General features: G+C 38.8%; 1 protein-coding gene across 2 annotated transcripts in view; it reads right to left on the bottom strand.

The window, feature by feature from the left end:
- Positions 1 to 26,004, bottom strand: part of CA10 (carbonic anhydrase 10) — a 622,326-nt gene that overhangs the window by 85,166 nt on the left and 511,156 nt on the right. The window contains exon 4 of one of the 2 annotated variants that reach the window (XM_004271808.2): positions 25,776 to 25,961. The exons of the other annotated variant lie outside the window; for it this stretch is intronic. Coding sequence (XP_004271856.1) covers positions 25,776 to 25,961 — 186 coding nt within the window. The remainder of the gene's footprint in view (positions 1 to 25,775; positions 25,962 to 26,004) is intronic. 2 annotated transcript variants of the gene reach the window in all.

Genomic DNA, 26,004 nt, shown 5'->3' with positions numbered 1-26,004 from the left:
GCATTATTCATATTTGACCATAGATGCTGGCAAAATAATTCACACAGTAGAAACTCAAATATGTGTCTATGAGGAATAAATATAATTTATTATACAGAGTTTTTGGATTATTCATTATTTTGGATTAGTCATTCTTCTGTTTGGTTGATGAAGAAGTTATTAGACACACCAGTCAGATTTTGTCAAGTCCTGTGATGCAAGAATATATTCTCCTGAGTCAGATTCTCTTTCTGAACTCCACTTATTTCCTAGTATAAATGTTTGTAAATCTGGGCATAAAATCAACAGGGACTTAAGCAAGGTTAAAGGGATTAATGTGTATCTGCAGTGAAGCAAATCATACTACAGCTAAGGAAGTAGCTGGTTTTGCAAATTTAACCCTGATTCCCCAGCTCTTAACACAAGCAAGCTTTCTTTTTCCTTTCAAAAAAGAAATTGAATACATGCCATATGAAAAAAATGTATCTTCAATATTAAAGGTCCACTGTAACTGAACTTTTCATAAAATACTGAATCACTATGCTGCATACCTGTAACAAACACAATATTATAAATCAAAATACTTCAATAACTTTTTAAGAGCTATAACTAATTTAAGATCATATGTAAAGAGCAATAATGTTACACATTATACTAAGACAAAACGAAAATGGGATTAAAAATAAATTCATTGATTTACCAACACAAAAGTGAGCACCAAAGTTAAATAAGATAGCCTGCAATGTTGATCAAACTCAGCTTCTGTCCAAGAAAGCTGTGTGTTTCTAAACTGTTGGCATTTTTCAGAACATTAATAATGAGAAAACTCCCAATGGGGATATCCTGGACTTTGATGTTCAAACAATTTTTGGAGAGCATCCTACATCTGAGACTCAAAAAGTTAAGTCAATGCCAGGCACATAATAAGTTCTTGGGTTGTTGCAGTGCCTTGGAAGGGACAGATACTAGATAATAGTGAAGCAAGAGGTAAGGATATGTCTCAAGGGCCATTGATTATGTTAGTAATCTTCCTTTTTTTGGGGGGGGGTCTTATTTTAACTATTCTGTTCCAATTTAGCCCACATGTCTATCCCCAACTCTGCATTTTTAAAATTAAAGATACTCATCAGCCCACTACAGGAGAAGAAAACAGAGAGGGAAGGGGCTAAAAACAAACATTCTTGACGTCTACTCTGTGCCAGACACAGTGCTAAGGTTCTTTACCTTGCACTTTCTTGTTCTATCCAAACAACAGCCCTCTGAGGTTGACATTGTTATTACCATTTTTTCTCATTTAGGAGGAGCCTACATAACTTGTTAAAGGGCACACAATTAGGAGGTAGGGCTGGCATTCCAACATGTTTGCTTGACGCTAACCCCTAGGCAACTTATTTGAGCCCACGCTGTGGTTTGTGCATTGGCAGAAAGGGAGGAGAGGAAGAGCCATGTTAGCAGCCAGGCAGGCGAGTGACACGGTTGTGATCTGTTCCTGAGGTCCCTGTGATGAATAAGGCTGTTGTGACTCTAAATCACAAGATGCAAAATTCTTTGAGTGTACATTATGGATTGACTACAGTTATTTTTTCTATTTATAAGTAATATTCCTATTTGTCTGGGACGCTTGCATCCTATTTCTGCCACACTCAGACTATTCCTTCAAGATCCTGCTCATGTCAGAAAGCTTTGTGCAACCCTCAGATTTGAGTCAACTGTGTCAACAGCACTTTAGCATGTAGATTTTCTTGGGCTGAACAGAAAAGAACTGTCTGTTTCCCACAACAGTAGACATTTTGGGGGATGTCTACGTAGCATACAATGCCTGTCTTCTCCATATAATTGATCTCCCCACCACAGGGGCAGGTCTCCCAAGACCTATTTATCTACATAACCTCACTCCCATACACTTAGCTGATTGGGTCAGAGAGAACTTCAGGTCTAAGTTGGGAAAATCAAATCTCTTCTTCAGAGAATTTGAAATTGGGATAAAGAGTCAGCCAGCCAGCCAATCCAGGAAGGTCTTGATCCAATGGGACATAAACTTGGGAGCTTAAGTGGGGGCGGGCACTTATGACCTCCATGTGCCCAGCAAATCAGATAAAGGGCAACTTATGGAGAGAATAAGAATAAAGCAACCATGCAAATATAAGAAATGGAGTAGGAGTAGTTCCTGGGTCATGGCCTTGTTTCAGTCCTGGATTCCAGTCTCTTCAATGGGTCAGTGACCCTTAGGTCCTATGACATATCCTAGAAGCCTTCCAGTAAATTGTCCTCGTACCTTAACCTAGCTTGAGTGAGTTTCTGTTATTTGTACACCAAAGCACTATACCTAAGATGACCTCCAGAATTTCAACTCTATGTGGACAGTGGCGGGGTTTCTTCATCTGTGCAGCCTTAGGCTAGCACAGTTCTTGGCTCAACTCCACAAATCTTTGTCGAATTGTACTTACTGAATACAGCTTTTTTATCTAAGAGATAGAGATAACACTACCTGATCCTCCCCCAGATTGTCTTATGCTCCAGGAAATTAAATGAATTGAAATCAGGGGATAGTCGATTCCACTAAAAGGGCTTGGTGTCGCTTCACCTCATTTGCAGCTGGAAGCAGGTGCAGTGAAAACTGACAAGCACTTGGAAGAGAGAGAACAGCAGCAGAGAGTGACGAGCGAGGCAGGGTATGAAAAGGGCTTGTTTTGGTCTATGTGCTTTGGAATTAACTTATCCTTTAATTACAGGGAAAAAATTACCCTCCAGCTAGTAAAGACAGCCCTAAGAAAATTTTAAAAATGTAAATCAAGCTAAATGAATACTGCAGAAGCAGCTCTACAACTTGGTGGGATGGAGTATTTGGATGCCCCTGAGGTTTTAAAAGCAAATCCTGCAACTAATTTTTGGAGCAGAAACACTCTCCCTTTTGTTTGATGGCAAAGGAGGCTAAATGCTGACACTAACAGGGATTTACCGAGGAGTTTAGGGTGACAGAATCTTCTTGCTGTTCTGGCTCTCTAAAGACCAGAATTCAAACAAAGCCTAAGTGGATGATGATGACAATTCCTGGGGTTTCTTCTCAGGAGTGCTCAATGTAGAGATATCACTTAAATTGTAATTAACATATACAAAACAAATGGTTCAAGGGGAACCACTAGTTTCTAGTAAAATACCTTATTAACCTCAGGAGCATTTAAACTGGGAAGCAGTTGAATGAGTGATGTGTGACTGTGTGTGTGTGTGTGTGTGTGTGTGTGTGTGTGTGTGTGTGTGTGCGCGCGCGCTGGTAGCCTTGTGATGGCGGGGGCATGAGTAAGAAGTTCAATTTTTTTTTTAATTTATTTTATTGAAGAATAGTTGGTTTACAATGTTGTTTCCAATGTTTCTTCTGTACGGCAAAGTGATTCCGTTATACATATATGTACATTCTGTTTCATATTCTCTTCCATTATGATTTATCACAGGATATTGAATATAGTTCCCTGTGTTATACAGTAGGACTTTTTTAATTTTTTAATTTAATTTTATTTGTTTTATCATACAGCAGGTTCTTATTAGTCATCAATTTTATACATATCAGTGTACACATGTCAGTCCCAATCGCCCAATTCATCCCACCACCAACACACCCCTCTGCCACTTTCCCCACTTGGTGTCCATACATTTGTTTACTACATCTGTGTCTCAATTTCTGCTCTGCAAACTGGTTCATCTGTACCATGTTTCTAGTTTCCACATATATGCGGTAATACACGATATTTGTTTTTCTCTTTCTGACTTACTTCACTCTGTATGATAGTCTCTACATCCAGCCATGTCTCAACAAATGACCCAATTTCGTTCTTTAATGGCTGAATAATATTCCATTGTATATATGTACCACATTGTCTTTATCCATTCATCTGTCGATGGGCATTTAGGTTGCTTCCATGACCTGGCTATTGTAAATAGTGCTGCAATGAATATTGGGATGCATGTGTCTTTTTGAATTATGGTTTTCTTTAGGTATATGCCCAGTAGCGGGATTGCTGGGTCATGTGGTAGTTTTATTTTTAATTTTTTAAGGAACCTCCATACTGTTCTCCATAGTGGCTGTATCAATTTACATTCCCACCAACAGTGCAAGAGGGTTCCCTTTTCTCCACACCCTCTCCAACATTTGTTGTTTGTAGATTTTCTGATGATATCCATTCTAACTGGTGTGAGGTGATACCTCATTGTAGTTTTGATTTGCATTTCTCTAATAATTAGTGATGTTGAGCAGCTTTTCATATGCTTCTTGGCCATCTGTATGTCTTCTTCGGAGAAATGTCTCTTTAGGTCTTCAGCCCATTTTTGGTTTGGGTTGTTTGTTTTTTTAATATTGAGCTGCATGAGCTGTTTATATATTTTGGAGAATAATCCTTTGTCCATTGATTCGTTTGCAAATATATTCTCCCATTTTGAGGGTGGTCTTTTCGTCTTGTTTATGGTTTCCTTTGCTGTGCAAAAGATTTGAAGTTTCATTAAGTCTCACATGCTTATTTCTGTTTTTATTTCCATTACTCTAGGAGGTGGATCAAAAAAGATCTTGCCATGATTTATGTCAAAGAGTATTCTTCCTATGTTTTCATCTAAGAGTTTTATAGGGTCGGGTATTACATTCAGGTCTGTAATACATTTTGAGTTTATTTTTGTGTATGGTGTTAGGGTGTGTTCTAATTTCATTCTTTTACATATAGCTGTCCAGTTTTCCCAGCACCACTTATTGAAGAGACTGTCTTTTCTCCATTGTATATCCTTTGTCATAGATTAGCTGACGATAGGTGCATGGGTTTATCCCTGGGCTTTCTATCTTGTTCCATAGATCTATATTTCTGTTTTTGTGCCAGTACCATATTGTCTTGATTACTGTAGCTTTGTAGTATACTCTGAAGTCAGGGAGTCTAATTCCTCCAGCTCTGCTTTTTTCCTTTAAGACTGCTTTGACTATTTGGAGTCATTTGTGTCTCAATACAAATTTTAAGATTTTTTTGTTCTAGTTGTGTAAAAAATGCCATTGGTAATTTGATAGGAATTGCATTGAATCTGTAGATTGCTTTGGGTAGTATAGTCATTTTCACAATATTGATTCTTCCGATCCAAGAACATGGTATATCTCTCCATCTGTTGGTAACATCTTTAATTTCTTTCATCAGTGTCTTATAGTTTTCTGCATACAGGTCTTTTGTCTCCCTAGGTAGGTTTATTCCTAGGTATTTTATTCTTTTTGTTGCAATGGTAAATGGGAGTGTTTCCTTAATTTCCCTTTCAGATTTTAAATCATTAGTATATAGGAATGCAAGAGATTTATGTGCATTAATTTTGTATCCTGCAACTTTACCAAATTCATTGATTAGCTCTAGTAGTTCTCTGGTGGCCTCTTTAGGATTCTCTATGTATAGTATCATGTCATCTGCTAACAGTGACAGTTTTACCTCTTCTTTTCCAATTTGTATTCCTTTTATTTCTTTTTCTTCTCTGATTGCCATGGCTAGGACTTCCGAAACTATGTTGAATAATAGTGGTGAGAGTGGACATCCTTGTCTTGTTCCTGATCTTACAGGAAATGCTTTCAGTTTTTCACCATTGGGAATGATGTTTGCTGTGGGTTTGTCGTATATGGCCTTTATTATGTTGAGGTAGGTTCCCTCTCTGGGAACTTTCTGGAGAGTTTTTATCATAAATTGGCGTTGAATTTTGTCAAAAGCTTTTTCTGCATCTATTGAGATGATCATATGGTTTTTCTTCTTCAGTTTGTTAATATGGTGTATCACATAGATTGATTTGCATATATTGAAGAATCCTTGCATCCCTGGGATAAATCCCACTTGATCATGGTGTATGATCCTTTTAATGTGTTGTTGGATTCTGTTTGCTAGTATTTTCTTGAGGATTTCTGCATCCATATTGATCAGTGATATTGGTCTATAATTTTCTTTTTTCTTTTTTCTTTTTTTTTTTTTTTTTCGGTACGCAGGCCTCTCGCTGTTGTGGCCTCTCCTGTTGCGGAGCACAGGCTCCAGACGTGCAGGCTCAGCGGCCATGGTTCACGGGCCTAGCCGCTCTGTGGCATGTGGGATCTTCCCGGACTGGGGCATGAACCCATGTCCCCTGCATTGGCAGGTGGACTCTCAACCACTCTGCCACCAGGGAAGCACTATAATTTTCTTTTTTTGTAGTATCTTTGTCTGATTTTGGTATCGGGGTGATGGTGGCCTCATAGAATGAGTTTGGGACTGTTCCTTCCTCCACAATTTTTTGGAAGAGTTTGAGATGGATGGGTGTTAGCTCTTAACTAAATGTTTGATAGAATTCACCTGTGAAGTCATCTGGTCTTGGGCTTTTGTTTGTTGGAAGACTTTTAATCACAGTTTCAATTTCATTACTTGAGATTGGTCTGTTCATATTATCTATTTCTTCCTGGTTAGCCTTGGAAGGTTATACCTTTCTAAGAATTTGTCCATTTCTTCCAGGTTGTCCCTTTTATTGGCATAAAGTTGCTTGTAGTAGTCTCTTAGGATGCTTTGTATTTCTGTGGTGTCTGTTGTAGCTTCTCCATTTTCATTTCTAATTTTATTGATTTGAGTCCTCTCTTTTTCTTGATGAGTCTGGCTAATGGTTTATCAATTTTGTTTATCGTCTCAAAGAACCAGCTTTTAGTTTTATTCATCTTTGGTATTGTTTCTTTGTTTCTATTTCACTTATTTCTGCTCTGATCTTTATGATTTCTTTCCTTCTGCTAATTTTGGGTTTTGTTTGTTCTTCTTTCTCTAGTTCCTTTAGGTGTAAGGTTAAATTGTTTATTTGAGATTTTTCTTGTTACTTGAGGTAGGCTTGTATAGCTAAAAACTTCGCTCTTAGAACTTCTTTTGCTGCATCCCATAGGTTTTGGGCCATAATGTTTTCATTGTCATTTTTCTCTAGGTATTTTTTGGTCTTCTCTTTGATTTCTTCAGTGATCTCTTGGTTATTTAGTAACATATTGTTTAGCTTCCATGTGTTTGTATTTTTTACTTCTTTTTCCCTGTAATTCATTTGTAATCTCATAGCGTTGTGGTCAGAAAAGGTGCTTGATATGATTTCAATTTTCTTAAGTATACTGAGGCTTGATTTGTGACCCAATATGTGATCTATCCTGAAGAACATTCTGTGTGCACTTGAGAAGAAAGTGCAACTTGCTCTTTTTGGATGGAATGTCTTGTTAATATCAATAAAATCTATCTGGTCTATTGTGTCATTTAAAGCTTCTGTTTCTTAGTTATTTTCATTTCAGATGATCTGTCTATTGGTGTAAGTGAGGTGTTAAAGTCCCCCAATATTATTGTGTTACTGTTGATTTCCTCTTTTATAGCTGTTAGCAGTTGCCTTATGTATTGAGGTGCTCCTATGTTGGGTGCCTATATATTTATAATTGTTATATCTTCTTCTTGGATTGATCCCTTGATCAGTATGCAGTGCTCTCCTTGTCTGTTGTAACATTCTTTTAAAGTCTATTTTTTCTGCTATGTGTATTACTACTCCAGCTTTCTTTTGATTTCCATTTGCATGGAATAACTTTTTCTATCCCCTCACTTTCAGTCTGTATGTGACCCTAGGTCTGAAGTGGGTCTCTTGTAGACAGCATATAGCTGGGTCATTTTTTGGTATCCATTCAACAAGCCTGTGTCTTTTGGTTGGAGCATTTAAGCCATTCACCTCTAAGGTAGTTATTGATATGTATGTTCCTATTACCATTTTCTTAATTGTTTTGGGTTTGTTTTTGTAGGTATTTTTCTTCTCTTGTGTTTCCTACTTAGAGAAGTTCCTTTAGCATTTGTTGTAGAGCTGGTTTGGTGGTGCTGAATTCTCTTAGGTACTGCTTGTCTGTAAAGCTTTTGATTTCTCCATCGACTCTGAATGAGATCCTTGCTGGGTAGAGTAATATTGGTTGTAGGTTTTTCCCTTTAATCACTTTAAGTACACCATGCCACTTCCTTCTGGGTTGTAGACTTTCTGCTGAGAAATCAGCTCTTAACCTTATGAGAGTTCCCTAGTATGTTATTTGTTGTTTTTCCCTTGTTGCTTTCAATAATTTCTCTTTGGCCTTAATATTTGCCAATTTGATTATTATGTGTCTTGGTGTGTTTCTCCTTGGGATTATCCTGTATGAGACTGTCTGTGCTTCCTGGACTTGGGTGGCTATTTCCTTTCCCATGTTAGGGAAGTTTTCGACTATAATCTCTTCAAATATTTTCTTGGGTCCTTTCTCTCTCCTCCCTCTGGTACCCCTATAATGCTAATGTTGTGGCATTTAATGTTTTCCCAGAGGTCTCTTAGGCCGCCTTCATTTCTTTTCATTTTATTCTTTTTTCTTTATTCTCTTCCGCAGAAGTGAATTCCACCATTCTGTCTTCCAGGTCACTTATCTGTTCTTTTGCCTCAGTTATTCTGCTATTGATTCCTTCTAGTGTAGTTTTCATTCCAGTTATTATATTGTTCATCTCTGTTTGTTTCTTCTTTAATTCTTCTAGATCCTTGTTAAACATTTATTGCATCTTCTTGATCTTTGCCTCCATTCTTTTTCCGAGGTCCTGGATCATCTTCACTCTCATTTTTCTGAATTCTTTTTCAGGAAGGTTGCCTATCTCCACTTCATTTAGTTGTTTTTCTGGGGTTTTATATTGTTCCTTCATCTGGTACATAGGCTTCTGCCTTTTCATCTTGTCTATATTTCTGTGAATGTGGTTTTTGTTCCACAGGCTACAGGATTGTAGTTCTTCTTGCTTCTGCTGTCTGCCTTCTGGTGGATGAGGCTATCTAAGAGGCTTGTGCAAGTTTCCTGATGGGAGTGACTGGTGGTTGGTAGAGCTGGCTGTTGCTCTGGTGAACAGAGCTCAGTAAAACTTTAGTCTGCTTGACTGCTGATGGGTGGGGCTGGGCTCCCTCCCTGTTGGTTGTTTGGCCTGAAGCGACCCAGCACTGGAGCTTACCTGGGCTCATTGTTGGAGCTAATGGCTGACTCTGGGAGGGCTCACACCAAGGAGTACTCCCCAGAACTTCTGCGGCCGGTCTCCTTGTCCTCACGGTGAAACACAGCCACCCACACCTCTACAGGAGACCCTCCAACACTAGAAGGTAGGTCTGGTTCAGTCTCCTATGGGGTCACTGCTCCTTCCCCTGGGTTCTAATGTGCACTCTACTTTGTGTGTGCCCTCCAAGAATGGAGTCTCTGTTTCCCCCAGTGCTGTCAGAGTCCTGCAATCAAATCCCACTAATCTTCAAAGTCTGATTCTCTAGGAATTCCTCCTCCCATTGCCAGATCCCCAGGTTGGGAAGTCTGACGTGGGGCTCAGAACCTTTACTCCAGTGTGTGGACTTCTGTGGTATAAGTGTTCTCCAGTTTGTGAGTCACCCACCCAGCAGTTATGTGATTTGATTTTATTGTGATTGCACCTCTCCTACCATCTCATTGTGGCTTCTTCTTTGTCTTTGGATGCGGGGTATATTTTTTGGTGAGTTCCAGTGTCTTCCTGTAGATGATTTTTCAGCAGTTATTTGTGATTCTGGTGTTCTCACAAGAGGGAGTCAGAAGTTCAATATTTCAAGCATCATAACAAGTAAAGTTGACATACCCAAGTGAGCAGAACAATCTGAGCTTTAATTCTTGGTGTTACATCAAATGACTTAATTTCCCAAGCTCTTACCTTAAAGGATGTATGATGATGGCTATTTTTAAAGTGTATACTTAATCTTTGGGAGAACTTCTCAAATATAACATAAAGTTTTTTATTACAGAGAAATGTTTCTGACTCTCCAGACAGCACAATGACCCCCTCAATCAATGTTTCTATGTGATGATAAAATTCTGCAGTAAGATTTTACTTCCATTGACCTTTTGGTGCTAGAAGGGCCCTGATAAAGCAAATTTAATACCTTCATTTTCTGGATGAGGGAAAGGAGATTCAGAGAGGTTAGTTGCTTGCCTAACTAAGGCCATCTAGACAGAGGCTGACCATATGACTGATTCATTGTGCAAACTGGAACACTTTTGTGAGTAAAAGGAGGTGCTGTTGGAGGACAAACTGGTGTCAGCCTGGACTGTCCCAGACAAACCAGGGCATGTGATCATCCTATCTAAACACCTCAAAGCTTTGCCTGAAACTCACAGGGAATGAGAAAACGTGCCACCTGCTCGTACCCTTTGCAAGAATGAGTTATTATCTGGGAATGGGAAAGGTGCTACTAGGAGGCCAGGATGGGGGAGTGTACTTCCTTGTATGTGTTCAATCTGATGAGTTTTCCCCACAATTCTAAGCTGGTGTTAGTAGGGGCTTGATTGGTCTGTAGAGGGCCTTTGTGAGTATTAGAAAAAGGTGCAAATCTGCCAAGGACAAACACACTATCTAGGGGATGGTGTCCTTTGCAAAGATATAGGGAGTTATAACACTCCAGTATATGTCAATATTCCAGAGAATATTAACGCTGACAAGAAATTGGCAATCAGAAAGGGCCTAAGACCCATCTTCTTAGAGTAAGGGATTTGGAACCAACTCAAAATTGCTGATGGAATTTTCAGGAATTTTCCCTCCTACACAGATGCCACTCTGGATTTTTGTTAGATATGGATGGAGGATGGGAAATAATCTAGCATGAGCATTGCTGTTAGTCTCATTAACAAGGAAAATGAGACAAAAGGAGGTTGAATAACTTTTCCAAGGTCACAAGTGATAAGTGACAGAGCCAGGATTAAAACACAGGAATGAACAATGGCAGCAATCTTAACCTCTGCAGTTAACTACTGCTCACATAAGTAGGTCACATCTCCTCACCTGGGGCAGGGAAACCCATCATCCCTAGAGAGGCAGATGCAACAGGGAGGAAATGTATCCTCCACGAGGACCTTATGGAAACAGTAGCTGTTCTGGGGTGGCCATGTGGGTCCACCACAATGAGTCTTTCCTGAAGTAGAGAACTATTTGCTTTGAAAAAACTGGTATAGGGAAACTGAGTCCTGATGCAGGAATCTGGTCCCTGGGCCTCTCCCTTCTTTGCAAAGTGTTGGTTTTTTAAAAAAATAAATTTATTTTATTTTATTTTATTTATTTTTGGCTGCATTGTGTCTTCATTGCTGCATGAGGGCTTTCTCTATTTGCAGCGAGTGGGGGCTACTCTTCGTTGCGGTGCACAGGCTTCTCATTGCAGTGGCTTCTCTTGCTGCGGAGCATGGGCTCTATGTGTGCGGGCTTCAGTAGTTGTAGCACTCGAGCTCAGTAGTTATGGCTCACGTGCTCTAGAGTGCAGGATCAGTAATTGTGCTGCATGGGCTTAGTTGCTTTGCCGCATGTGGGATCTTCCCAGAACAGGATTTGAACCCGTGTCCCCTGCGTTGGCAGGCAGATTCTTTTTTTTTTTTTTAACATCTTTATTGGAGTATAATTGCTTTACAATGGTGTGTTCGTTTCTGCTTTAAAACAAAGTGAATCAGTTATACATATACATATGTACCCATATCTCTTCCCTCTTGCATCTCGTTCCCTCCCACCCTTCTAGGTGGTCACAAAGCACTGAGCTGATCTCCCTGTGCTATGTGGCTGCTTCCCACTAGCTATCCATTTTACGTTTGGTAGTGTATATATGTCCATGCCGCTTTCTCACTTTGTCCCAGCTTACCCTGCTCCCTCCCTGTATCCTCAAGTCCATTCTCTAGTAGGTCTGCATCTTTATTCCCGTCTTGACCCTAGGTTCTTCATTAATTTTTTTTTTTTTAAGATTCCATATATATGTGTTAGCATATGGTATTTGTTTTTCTCTTTCTCACTTACTTCACTCTGTATGACAGACTCTAGGTCCATCCATCTCACTACAAATAACTCAATTTCATTTCTTTTTATGGCTGAGTAATATTCCACTGTATATATGTGCCACATCTTCTTTATACATTCATCTGTTGACAGACACTTAGGTTGCTTCCATATCCTGGCTACTGTAAATAAAGCTGCAATGAACATTTTGGTATATGACTTTTTTTGAATTATGGTTTTATCAAGGTATATGCCCAATAGTGGTGTTACTGGGTCGTATGGTAGTTTTATTTTTAGTTTTTTAAGGAACGTCATACTGTTCTCCATTATGGCTGTATCAATTTATGTTACCACCAACAGTGCAAGGAGGTTCCCTTTTCTCCACACCCTCTCCAGCATTTATTGTCTGTAGATTTTTTGATGATGGCCACTCTGAATGGTGTGAGATGATATCTCATTGTAGTTTTGATTTGCATTTCTCTAATGATTAAGGATGTTGAGCATTCTTTCATGTGTTTGTTGGCAGTCTGTATATCTTCTTTGTAGAAATGTCTATTTAGGTCTTCTGCCCATTTTTGGATTGGGTTGTTTGTTGTTTTGATATTGAGCTGCATGAGCTGCTTATAAATTTTGGAGATTAATCCTTTGTCAGTTGCTTCATTAGCAAATATTTTCTCCCATTCAGAGAGTTGTCTTTTCGTCTTGTTTATGACTTCCTTTGCTGTGCAAAAGCTTTTAAGTTTCATTAGGTCCCATTTATTTATTTTTGTTTTTATTTGCATTTCTCTAGGAGGTGGGTCAAAAATTATCTTGCTGTGATTTATGTCATGGAGTGTTCTGCCTATGTGTTCCTCTAAGAGTTTGATAGTGTCTGGCCTTATATTTAGGTCCTTAATCCATTTTGAGTTTATATTTCTGTATGGTGTTAGGGAGTGTTCTAATTTCATTCTTTTACATGTAGCTGTCCAGTTTTCCCAGCATGACTTATTGAAGAGGCTGTCTTTTCTCCACTGTATATTCTTGCCTCTTTTATCAAAGATAAGGTGACCATATGTGCGTGAGATTATCTCTGGGATTTCTATCGTGTGTTCCATTGATCTATATTTCTGTTTTTGTGCCAGTACCATACTGTCTTGATTATTGTAGCTTTGTAGTATAACCTGAAGTCAGGGAGCCTGATTCCTCCAGCTTCGTTTTTCTTTCTCAAGATTGCTTTGGCTATTCAGGGTCTTTTTGTGTTTCCATACAAATTGTGAATTTTTTTGCTCTAGTTCTGTGAAAGATGCCGTTGGTAGTTTGGTATGGAATGTATTGAATCTGTAGATTGCTTTTGGTAGTAGAGTCTTTATCACAATGTTGATTTTTCCAATCCAAGAACATGGTATATCTCCCTATCTATTTGTATCATCTTTAGTTTCTTTCATCAGTGTCTTATAATTTTCTGCATACAGGTCTTTTGTCTCCTTAGGTAGGTTTATTCCTAGATAATTTATTCTTTTTGTTGCAATGGTAAATAGGAGTGTTTTCTTAATTTCATTTTCAGATTTTTCATTATTAATGTATAGGAATGCAAGAGATTTCTGTGCATTAACTTTTTATCCTGCTAATTTACCAAATTCATTGATTAGCTCTAGTAGTTTTCTGGTAGCATCTTTAGGATTCTCTATGTAGAGTATCATGTGATCTGCAAACAGTGACAGCTTTACTTCTTCTTTTCTGATTTGGGTGCTTTTTATTTCTTTTTCTTCTCTGATTGCTGTGGCTAAAACTTCCAAATCTATGTTGAATAATAGTGGTTAGAGTGGGCAACCTTGTCTTGTTCCTGAGCTTAGTGGAAATGGTTTCAGTTTTTCACCATTGAGGATGATGCTGGTTTTGGGTTTGTCATATATGACGTTTATTATGTTGAGGAAAGTTCCCTCTATTCCTACTGCCTGGAGGGTTTATCATAAATGGGTTGAATTTTGTCAAAAGCTTTTTCTGCATCTATTGAGATGATCATTTGGTTTTTCTCCTTCAATTTGTTAATATGATGTATCACATTGATTGATTTGTGTATTTTGAAGAATGCTTGCATTCCTGGGATAAACCCCACTTGATTTTGTTTTATGATCCTTTTAATGTGCTGTTGGATTCTGTTTGCTAGTATTTTGTTGAGGATTTTGGCATCTATGTTCATCAGTGATATTGGCCTGTAGTTTTCTTTCCTTGTGACATCTTTGTCTGGTTTTGGTATCAGGGTGATGGTGGACTCATAGAATGAGTTTCGGAGTGTTCCTCCTTCCGCTATACATTGGAAGAGTTTGAGAAGGATAGGTGTTATCTCTTCTCTAAATGTTTGATAGAATTCACCTGTGAATGGAAGGCAGATTCTTAACCACTGTGCCACCAGCGAAGTGCCTGGCAAAGTGATTTAAAACCTCCTGATTAAGCTCATTTTGTCAAATAGTTCCTGTCGGGTTCACTTTCAAGGCTCAATCCAGAAATTCCTAGTTCAGCAAATAGATCCAAAGCAAGAAAATGTATTCACTCAAGCTACCTCTGAGACTAAGGACTATGGTTCCTCATGTTTTGCAGAGGGAAACAGATGTGTTTATATACAAACATATCCACAGATATACAATCTCTTGCTTATCATATTTCAAAGAAGTGAGAGAAAAGATGTAACTGTGCATCTATATGAAACTTCCTGGTTGCTGTCCATCTGAGAGGGGAAGTTGAATAAACCTACAGTTCTCAGCAGGCCACGGTATGATGCTGTGTCATATTTTACATAGCAATTGTGCCACTTGGAGAAATAGGCTCCTGTCTCACTTTACAGTCAGAAAAAGTTCAGGCTATTCTTAAGGCTGATGCAGAAGTGCGAAGGGCTAAAAGATCATTTCAGGTAACAGAGAGGGCACTTACGATGAAAGAGAACAGCATGATCAAGAAGCTACTTAGGGGCATAACTAGAGAAGTGACCTGACTTGTCTAAGGTCGTTCAGTGCATAGCTGGAGTAAGAGACCTGGGTTCAAATTCTAGCTCTTCTCCATAACAGCCAAGTGATTGAAGGCAGGTTCTTTGACCTTTCCAACTTTCCTTTCCTCTTTGTAAAATGGTGCTAATGAGTGTTACCTCACAAGAAACTTGTGAGGATTGGATGCAATAAGGCACTGAGCACAATGCTTGGAACATAGTACATGCTCAGTAAATGAAAGCTGATGGTAGTACTAATATTAGTACATTGTATCTTTATGTTTTATCTGCAAGTATTTTGGAGTAGATGAGCTCTAAGTGTTAAGCTGGCTAATAACTGACTTGTACAGCACTTGTACAGCACAACTGCTGTACAAGTCAGTTTTGTACTATAAAAGCAGTATCTCAGAAGTGCCTTTTTTTCTTTTTTGGACTGCACATCACTCTATAGTGTGTATAGAGCTGGCATTATTACCCCTTATCACAGCTTAAAAGGTTAAGGAAGGCTAAGTGACTTGCCTATTTCTGACCTTACTGAGATCACACAGCTAGTAATTGACAGAATAGGATCTTGAAGTCAGATCTGCTAAGTCAAAATGTTGCCCTCTGTCTGGTGGCCCTAGTGTCCGTCTCCTAGGCCAATGTCCTTTCCCATGATGTGTTTGTCTCTGCTTCCCTGAAGCCCTCTTTCAGGCCAAGGCAATGACTGCTCTTGGAGACTGCTTCTAACAAGCTGATCCAATGAATTATCATGAAAGCAATCCTAGTCTTACCCTTTTACTGCTGATATAGGGATAGATTTGTAGAGGCTGACTCTGGCTGGTATTTGGGAATGGATAATTACCTTCATTTAATATATCTTAGGCTGCTTTGGCTAAATATTAACTGCCCAGAATTCTGCCCTTTCTAACCAATTCTGAGCATGAGTATGCCACAGGCAACTAAGTGGCATAATTCATTTGAGGTGACCATAAATCTAAGATTTCCACTAGAAATGATGCAAAGAATTAATGGAACATGAAATCAAGTAAATGGAATTGAGTACAGTAATTAGTTCATATTTTAATCCTCAGTTCTGTTTATTATCCATTAACTGGTAAGCAATTAAGTTGGCACCATTGAAATGATTAGCTTTGTTTCAGCAAAAGTTTATCGATATGTCAGTGCAAATGAATCTGGTGGTTTTAAATGGCTTTATTTTGAATTGCATAGCAGCATATCCATGGAGCGGCTAGACATCTAATGATTTAATTTTGCAATATTGTTATCTAGATTACTTATATTTAATATTGCTGAGCTGTTCTGGATTGTTATTGGGAAGAGTTTGTGAGAGGACGGATTCAAACTGTAGAAAAGTATGGCTTATATCCTTGGGTTCTTAATGCAATAGTATGATTGCATTTTCCTATTGAGACCAAATGAAGGATCTTTAAGGCATTTCACTTTCTATTTTGGTCTTCCAAACTTTAATTTCCATACTTCTTGGAATTAGGCACTATAAACGTTTTCACATCAGTGGTGTTTTTGTTGGACACTCAAGATTGCTCATGTTTGTGAAATAATCTGTCAATGTCTTTGCCTTTTTGAGGCTGATTGTCTAAATGCCCTTGTGATGGGGTTCTGCTCACTAAGGCAGGAAACCTGAATATCAGACTACACCTGCTCTACTGGGCAACAAAAACCAGATGATGTAAACTGGTCTTTTGAGTGTTGGGATTTGATATAATAATACAATTTTTATTTAGAAAATTTTAAATCCCAAAGTAAGAGTCAGGAAACTTGGGTTCTGGTCCTAATTCTGCCACTGAATCTCGGTGACTCCAGGAAGGTCTCTTGTCCTTCCTGGCTCTAATTTTCCCTTTGTATGTAAGTCAGTGGGAAGAAATGACCTCAGTGGGGTCTCTAACACTGATACTTTAGATGGAGGCTTTGCGCAGACTTCTTTCTAAAAGCAGGTCTGTATCTTGAAGTGGAGATGTGATCTTTGGAGGAAACTCTACAAAAAATTTTTTAATTAAGTTTTTTTTTAAGATCTTATTTTATTATTTATTTCTTTATTATATTTATTTTTGGCTGCGTCTGGTCTTAGTTGCGGCACATGGGATCTTCACTGAGACATGCGGGATCTTTTGATGCGGCACAGGCTCCTTGTTGCAGTGTGTGGGCTTCTCTTTAGTTGTGTCCTGTGGGCTCCAGGGTGCGTGGGCTCTGTAGTTGTGTCACGCAGGTTTCAGAGCATGTGGGCTCTGTAGTTTGCAGCACGCATGCTCTCTAGTTGAGGACCACAAGTCAGTAGTTGTGGTGAGCAAGCTTATTTGCCCGGCGGCATGTGGGATCTTAGTTCCCTGACCAGGGATCAAACCCTCATCCCCTGCATTGTAAAGCAGATTCTTTACCACTGGAACACAAGTGAAGTCCCGGAAATTCTAGAAATTTTAATGAACATTGATGTGGTCAGATTAGTAGTGAACAAGTCATTTTTTACTTTACATTTTCTTTTCCAATTGACTTTATTCCAGTAGCTTTGGAAATGGATAAAAAAATGTACCGCTAATCATTTCAACTGTACCAGCTTAACTGTTCACCAGTTGCTGGTTCACAGAAGTCTTAGAAGCAGTACCCATCCTCTAACTGCAGTGTCACTGGTTATTAAATAAAAGAAGATCCCATTCAACATCTGTAGAGTCATAACAGTGATCATCTCTATGATGACAGTTAGGTTCTACTGAACCCTGATCAAGTCCCAGTTAATGACTGTCTTTAATATTTTCTTTGTAATATAATACCTCCTTCCCTGCTTTAGACGGACACCAAGGGGGGAGATAAAAATCAAGTAAAGGAAGATGGTGGCTGTTATAATGCCACCCTGGCAGGACCAGATCAGAGTTACGATACAGGTTGGGATGGAATCAATGGGATAATGAGCTGATCTCAACAATTTGTCTTCAAATGCAATGACTTCTCTCTTAGGCAGCCCCAAAGTGTTCATCTAAAATGGTAATCCAGGAAGCTGCTGACTGGACTGAGCTGTCCTTTTCCAGAAGAAATTATAAAAATGTCCAAAGGGAAAAGTGCATATCCTTAGATCAGAGTCATCATCTGTTTGCTGCTATCATCATAATCTGCTCTACTACTAGGCCTCTGTTTGCTTTACTTCTTAAAGGTCAGTTTGTTCACTCTGAGTGGGACTGGTTCCTGGATTCCAGAGCTTTGGCTTCTAGTATTGGCAAAGACAAGTTCCCTGATCTGATCCTGGGAGTAATTCCAGGGTTGAAACGAGGAATCTAAATGAATTTTTCTAGCACACCAGTTATCAATTGTTCCAATACTCCTCCCAGGTACACTGAAAATTCACTTACCTTATGTTTGTAAATAATTTGACATTAACACTTAGAACTTCTGTTAATAATGCCATCGACTTTATTAGGTTTGTCATTATGACAACAGAATTTAGTTTATGATATACTGGGCATAATTTAGACTCTGAAAGCTACAGTCTTTTAAATGATATTCATTTACTCATTCAATCTACCAAGTGCCTATCACATGTATGTTATATTAAAAAGCACAACCTACTCTGTAGCTGCAGGGAGTTAACAGTCTGTTTGGGAAGATGGGATCTTCCACTAGATTGAAGGCTCCTTAAAGGCGGGCCCTGCAGCTTACAGGTCTTTGAATTTCCCCACTGGACTAGGGCCCAGAGTAGGTGAACAATGATTATTGTGGGGTTTATGGATAAACATTAGCCTATGGTAAGCAATGTTATGTATCAGAAGACCTGAATTAAATTCAGCCTCAATCACTTATTGTCAGGATGGTCTTGGGCCTTAGTTTCCCCAGGTATAAAGGGGATAATACTAAGGGTAACCTCACTGAGCTGGTGTTTAGTGATTAAATCAGAGAATTTATGTCAATGTGCTTTGGAATTCATTCAAAGTAAAAGCCAAAGTCCATACAAAATCCATGCAAAGGGGTAATGATCTGCAGCAGCTCCCGGCCCTACTCTTCTCTCTCTGACCTCTCACACTTGATCACTTACAGGTGAGCTCCTGGTCTTCCTAGAACACTCAAGCTTTCTCCCACTTCAAAGCTATGGAATTGGTTGTTGCCCATGCCTAGAATGTCCTTTCCCTAGACATCCCTATGGCAAACTCACAAATGTCATGCTCTCAATAAGGTCTACACTGACCACCATATTTACACTTGTAACTCACTACCTCCACTCCTCATCCTCTGATCCCCCTTACTCTGATCTATTTCTTTTCCCATAGCATTTATCATACTCTAACTTACCATAGAAATTTACTCATTTATTATGTTATTTATTATTTGTCTACCCCCACTAGACTTAATTACCTTACAGGTAGGATTTTTACCAATTTAATTCACTGTAGCACATGGTAGGCTCTCAATTAATATTTGTTAACTAAATGAATGAATGAAAGAAAATCACAAAGCATGTAAACAGTGACTGGGTATTAGCAGTGAAATTCCGTAGCCACCTATGGGTGTGACTGAATAAGTTCTGGATTGCACTGCACAGTAATTGATTCAAGTCCGTGCCTTGTCCCTCCAATGGAAATAAACTTCCTCCAAGGTGACACTTAATTGTTCAATCCCTTTCTGTTCTTTACCACATTTAGAATAGGGCTAGGTGAGTACCTCGCCTCAAAGCATACCTCTTTCTCAGAGAAAGCCCAGAACTTCTCTTAGTGGTTACTGTGAACTAAATCACTCTTTCTTTCTTCCAGTTTCTAATGGAATTTGATGCTTTGGACAGCCTTTATTAAAACACTTCAATTTAAATGAGGCTATATATATAATAATCCCCATATAGTAATGAATGCAACACACCCAAAATTCCAGGGAAAAAAGCCTATAAAGTTCCAATTACTAAAACACCAATAGTAGAGTAAGTTATTTATTCAGTGATTGATTGATTAATTCCACAAACATCAATTAAGAAGCACCTACTGTATGTTAGGCACTGTGCTAGTTGCATGATGTAGAAAGATGAATAGCAAAAAGTCTCTGTCATTGAGGGGATTACCAAGATTATTTATTCCTTAATTCAGCAAACATTTATTGACTCTGCTGTCATGTGCCAATGTACAAGGTTCTGGGAATACAGTAATGATCAAGATAAAATTCCTATCAACAAGAAATGTGGTTCCAGAAGTGAGAGTAAACAGTTATAAATCTATAGCAATGGGTAATTTAATCGATTGGGGTCAGCAAAATTTTTCTCTAAAAGGCCAGGTAGTAAATATTTTGGCTTTTGCAAGCCACATGTGGTCTCTGTTGCATATTCTTCTCTTTAAAAAACAATCCTTTAAAAATGTAAACCATCCTTAGCTCCTTGGCTGAATTTGGCCTACAGTCTACAGTTTGTGGACTCCTGTAGTAGATGAATATACAGGATTCTCTGGAAGTCAAAAGGAGGCAGCAACGCTTGACTGGCTGGGAGGAAGGAAGGGGACTTGGAAAGAAAAACCAAGTGGGCTGTGCTGGATATAGGGGGAGGAAGGTGGAGCTAGTAATCAGGGTAGAGGGAACAGCATTCCCATGGCACTCAAGTAGCTCTTCTATGTGTATTAGTCATGTATCTGTTATTTTTGAATATCCCAATTCTCATTCCCCCTCAAATCCCCAATTGTGCCAACGGAGCATCTCTACCAGGAGGTCCCAGCCTCCTGCACGGTGCTAATTAGATTTCTGGAGTACCTCCCCGCAAAACTATTCAGTGCCTCATGGGGCCCTTGTTCTCAGTCATGTGTTCCTCAGCACTTTCATACCCTTGCACACTTCAGGACAATTTGGTGTTAGTTGCTTATTCCTACAAATTTGTGTTACTTTGGTGAAACCAGTCTCTCAGAGATGCAAATAACTGATTCCTTGAAAAGGACAAGGCCTGCAGTTTCTGTTGTTTAGCCTCAGTTGTTTGCGCTGAGATAACTGTTTTCTCTTCTGATTCAGAGCCACTAAAAATACATATATTCTACATGGGACTTTTATTTCCCCTTTTAATTAAACAAATATTATCTACATAGCAACAGCTATGGACTTTTTCCTCCCTCAAATGTGTTTAAACAGAATCAAGATTCAAGAGGCTGAGACTTGAGAAGTTGATGTATTTCTACCCAACCTTCATAGGGAGCAGCAACTGTGTCAGGTCACACAGCTATTCATCCATCCTCTCCTTAATACAATCCAGAGAGAGTTATTTCATAGTTCCCTTTCCAGAACAATCCTCAAGTATAACCCATATTATGTTGTATTATAAACATATGTAAACCTCAATAGACTGTATGCTTCTCTGGGCAGGAGCTGGGTTTTGAGCTCAGCACACAGCAGAAGCACACTAGCCATGTGAAGAGTGGGTAAAATAAACAGGAGAATCTGGCCACAGGTATTCCATGAAGTAGCTGGTGCAATTCTCAGTGTACTCCCTTAACCCTTTGAAGAGAAGAACTTAAGGAAGGTTTTCAAAATGAATACTTCCAATTTCCCCAAATAAGAAAGATTCTTCTTATCTAGACTCACTACTGCAACTTAATCCATGGGCATGATTCTTTTCAAATATTATCTTTTTCCTGGTTAATATATTTTTTTCTTTTCATTAATACCCTACTTTGTATTGGACATCAATCTAACCACTCAGACACGATTAGCAAGCTAAATGTCTTACTTATTAAAAACGGTTAATTTTCCCATCTTAAAAAAATCGAGATGTTTGAATCTCTGAATATGTTCATTTATCACCAATCCCTGACAATGCATCCAGGAGTTCTTGTGTAGGACATGAATAATTTTTATAAAAACACAGTTGCTGACTGTGTGGTACATCCACACAGCTTTATAAAACAAAGCAAATAATGACCATCAATTACAATAACCTCACTAGACAAGACTGCAATTAATCTACAGCTCTTCAGATAACGACCGCTGCACTGCATCAAGGAAAATGCCCGGCATTAACTGGTTTATCGTGATCAGCAATGATAGATGGGGCAGATGGCAATGTGATTATTCATTGTCAACACAATAAACAAATGTTTTGCAGCCGAAGTGTTTACCTAGGTCCTCTCAGAGGATAGCTCAAAATAGAGAACAAAGGCAGCTCTGAAAATAGCTTAAAATAAAAATAAACAGTTAATCTATGGATGAAATATACTTACTTAACTGGGGCTAACCCTTAGTAGAATCTATCTGGAAAATATTTTCCCAAAGGAGATCATGGGTTGAGTAGAGTTTTGGCATTAGAAGGTACAATAAAGCCCATAGCTCACTTGCTTGTTAGGATGAGTCACTTTTATGAAGTCCTCAAATTCCATTCCATGCTTAATAATTCCCGTGATGAGAATTCATTGTTTTCAGAGGCAGACTCATTCCATAGATAGATAACTCTCATTGTTAGAACATATATTTAGCTGACTGCCATCTCTCTGGAATTTTGGACAATTGACCCTAGGTTTTCCTCTCATCCCACATAGAAGATATTAAACTCTTCTTGCTCACTAAAGCCCTTTATTTATTTTTATTAATTAATTATTTTAAAACATCTTTATTGGAGTATAATTGCTTTTCAATGTTGCATTAGTTTCTGCTGTATAATAAAGTGAATCAGCTATATGTATACATATAGCCCCATATCCTCTCCCTCTTGCATCTCCCTCCCACCTTCCCTATCCCACCCCTCTGGGTGGTCACAGAGCATCACCGAGTTGATCTCCCAGGGCTAAATGCAAGCATACCTTGTTTTGTTGCACTTTCTTGTACTGTGCAGATACTGTGTTCTTTACAAATTAAAGTTTTGCAGCCACCCTGCATTGAGCAAGTCTCTTAGTGCCATTTTTCCAATAGCATTTGCTTGCTTGTGTCTCTGTGTCATATTTTGGTAATTCTTGCAATATTTCAAAGTTTTCATTATTATTACATTTGTAAAGGTAGTCTGTGATCAGTTCTTTGATGTTACTACTGTGACTCACTGAAGACTCAGATGATGGTTAGCATTTTTTAGCAATAAAGTATTTTTAAATTAAGGTATGCACAATGTTTTTTTAGATATAGTGCTATTGCATACTTACTGTAGTATAGTATAAACATAACTTTGATATGCACTGAATTCACGTGACTTGCTTTATTGTGATATTCGTTTTATTGCAGTGGCCTGGAACCTGCAATATCTTTGAGGTATCTCAAAAATCAATGCCTATCCAACTCTTTCCACATGACATGTTTTGGTGCTTTCAATATTCTGGATTTTTGCACCTAAACTCACACCAGTTTTTAGACCACTCATACTCAGGGGCTCGGAAAGAAATGTGATATATCTGATGTGGTGTACTCAGAGCAAAGTGTAACTATTTGTGCTGAGGCTGAATGTCAATTTTTCCTTGGAGCAGGGGATGTGTGCGTGGCTGCTCTGCTTGGGAAGCTGTTCTCCAAACACCGTTAGTCTAGATAGCACCCCAGCTCTGCCATGTCCAGGGGGCAATTACTTCGGGTGCGCCTTTTAAAATTTTGTGCAGGATGGCTTTGTTGATTAAGTCCTCCTTCTTTAGAAAACTGGGATAATTCAGGCAGAAACTGAGCTGAAATTGACACAGTGGTCACTAACCAAATTCTCTCGCAAAAATTTTTACAAATGCACATTCCTGGACCACTTCTCTGCAGACTAATTCAGCTGCTTCCGGAGGATTCAAATGTAAATATTTTGGCAATTTTCCCCAGTTAATTCTAATTCGCAACTCTGTTTAAATGCTTTTTTCATTGAGAACACTTAATAAGGTACTACTGAGGGAGTGCTTCACAAACCTAATATTCATACTCTCCTGGGAGCTTTAAAAATGCAGGTTCTTTGGAGCAGCTGATACCTGTGGTCCGGGGTAGGTCTAGGAAAATTAATACATCAAGATCAAATTGTTATATGTTTCCCTTAAGGGTTTTGGAAGCCCTCATTTACTCCAAAATTGTAGTTTATATACAAGTTACAAAGCACCCTTATTATATATTGAAGAAACAAGCAACTTTAGGAAATTCTACAAGGTAAAGGTTTTAGCCTGGTAACCATCTATATTTTTTCACTCATTCATTTAATAAATTCATTCATAAATTCATTTTTATTCTGAGACAATATTGTGATAGGCACTGGAATTTAATAGTTCAGTAGGGGAGAAAAACAAAGAAATGACAGCAAATAAACGTCAGTCAACAAAGAAAATGAATACAAATCTTAAAATAACGTATTTAAAAAGGAAGAGTTTATCTAATTTTAAATAGTCTCTAATTCAGACTGGCAGTCCCCCAGTCATTCTCAGTTCATGAGTTTTTGCCCTGCTTTCATCATATTCCCTGCTACATGTTAGTTCAGGATCTGTAACTCTTCAGAATTTCCCATTACATTCTCATGTCCCTTTGGCAGACATCCCTAATCATCCCTAGCTTTTTTTCCCTACAGATTCAGGAAGGAGACTCATATGCCTGCTCAACCCGGTCCTCTATGCAGCCATTACTAATAGACCACAGATGAAATCCACGTGCAGCTTCCCCCATGCGCAGTGCCTTGACACACCTTGGCGACTTTGCTGTTCCTCATTTCCAGCTTTATCTTTGTTGTCTATCAACTATTGAGTACTTCTAGTGATCCTTACATCTTTAATCCCACTTAATTTTCAAAACAACCTGGAGAGGTATATAAACTCAGCCTTAGAAGGATCAAGTAACCATCTCAAGGTCACACAGTTACTGTGTATCACAGCAGGAGGTACAAACTCAGGTTCTTTGATGCCAAAGCTGATGTTCTGAAACTTGTTCTGCATTGCTTCTCTTCTCAGCCCAGTTCAAAGGGCACCTCCTCTGTGAAACTTCTCCTGCACGCTTCAAGGAAAATTTGTCACTTCTTCCTTAGAGTTGGCCAAGGCCTTTGTACACCTCCATTACAGCATGACATTATACTTTAATGATTTGAATATAGTATTCTTTGAGCTCCTCTGTGGTAAGAACTATGTCTTTATATATATATATATATATATATATATATATATATATATCCGTATCCCTGGTAACTAGCACAGTGCCTAGGTAGGTTCTCAGTTGATGCATTTTGAATGATCATTAAAATCTGGCCACTGGACTCATTCAGCTGTGGATCTCTTTCTCAGTGTGTGGCCTTACTATATTAAAAACAATGCCACGTTTAAACATGATCTTGATTAAAAATGTTAAAAAGACCAAGCCAATAGTGAAATACATACTTCTGTTATTTGAAGACCTTCTTGACATCAGTTATTGAGGACTCTTAAACAGAAACCTAGTTACAAGATATTTAGCATATAAGGACACCTGACCTTTAGTTGATAACCACCCTCAAGTATAAGGGAGGTAAAAGAGGTCAAATTAACTACACCCTGCTTATCAAGTGTCATATGTCATAGCACACATGATATTTGTTTAAATTGTGGCTCTTGTCCTATAACTGAAGGTGTGGTTTGGCTCACTGATGTGGCCTGAGTTCTGTCTGGGCTGATGATAGACACAGTGACACTCACCATTAATGGCGGCACATTCTGCAGAAACTCAGACTATTTAGTTCCCTGACATTTATTTCGCTATATGTAATAGTTTTGTGCAAATAAGACCCATTCTGCCAGAAAGGAGAATTATGGAATCTATGCAAACATATGTGACATATAGGGGGCTGATTGCATAGATTGCATAGATAGGTGTAAATGAAGATGTACATGTAAGGTGAGGGTTTAGGATTGAAATAATGATCTGGCGATATCTTAGGGCATTAGTCACAAGAGAGCTGTCTCTCAATGTCTCAGGAGGAAATATCAAGTTTCACTGTGGTCTTCCCTGGAAAACTGGAAGCTCATTATAAACTTCTATGTCAACTTGCAAAAGACAGATGGAGAAAGTAGGCACAGACCTTCTTATTTCATAGATACAAGAGCAGTCTTTCCATCTGTCATCACACCTTGGATATAAATAAGCACCAAATCTTATTAATTGGCACTTACCCGTAGTACTTCAATAACCTCACATACCTCCCCAGAGAAGGCTTGTCCGTTGAGGAGGTGCTCTGACCCTTGGCTATCCTCACTACCAAAGTGTAGCCGGACCTCCTCCAGCCGGTGGCTGTATGTCATGGGCCCTCCTGATACGTTGACCAAGTGCTCCTTGTCCAGGCGCAGGGACACATGTCTTCCAGTGTTGTACATGGTCCCACTGACCTGCAAGGCAATGAGCAACAGGTCAAACAAGACTCTCCTCCTT

Source organism: Orcinus orca, chromosome 19, assembly GCF_937001465.1.
Source record: "Orcinus orca chromosome 19, mOrcOrc1.1, whole genome shotgun sequence".
NCBI classification, from domain to species: Eukaryota; Metazoa; Chordata; class Mammalia; order Artiodactyla; family Delphinidae; genus Orcinus; species Orcinus orca.
Note: the sequence above shows the minus strand (reverse complement) of the source record. Positions and strands in the feature narration are given on the sequence as shown.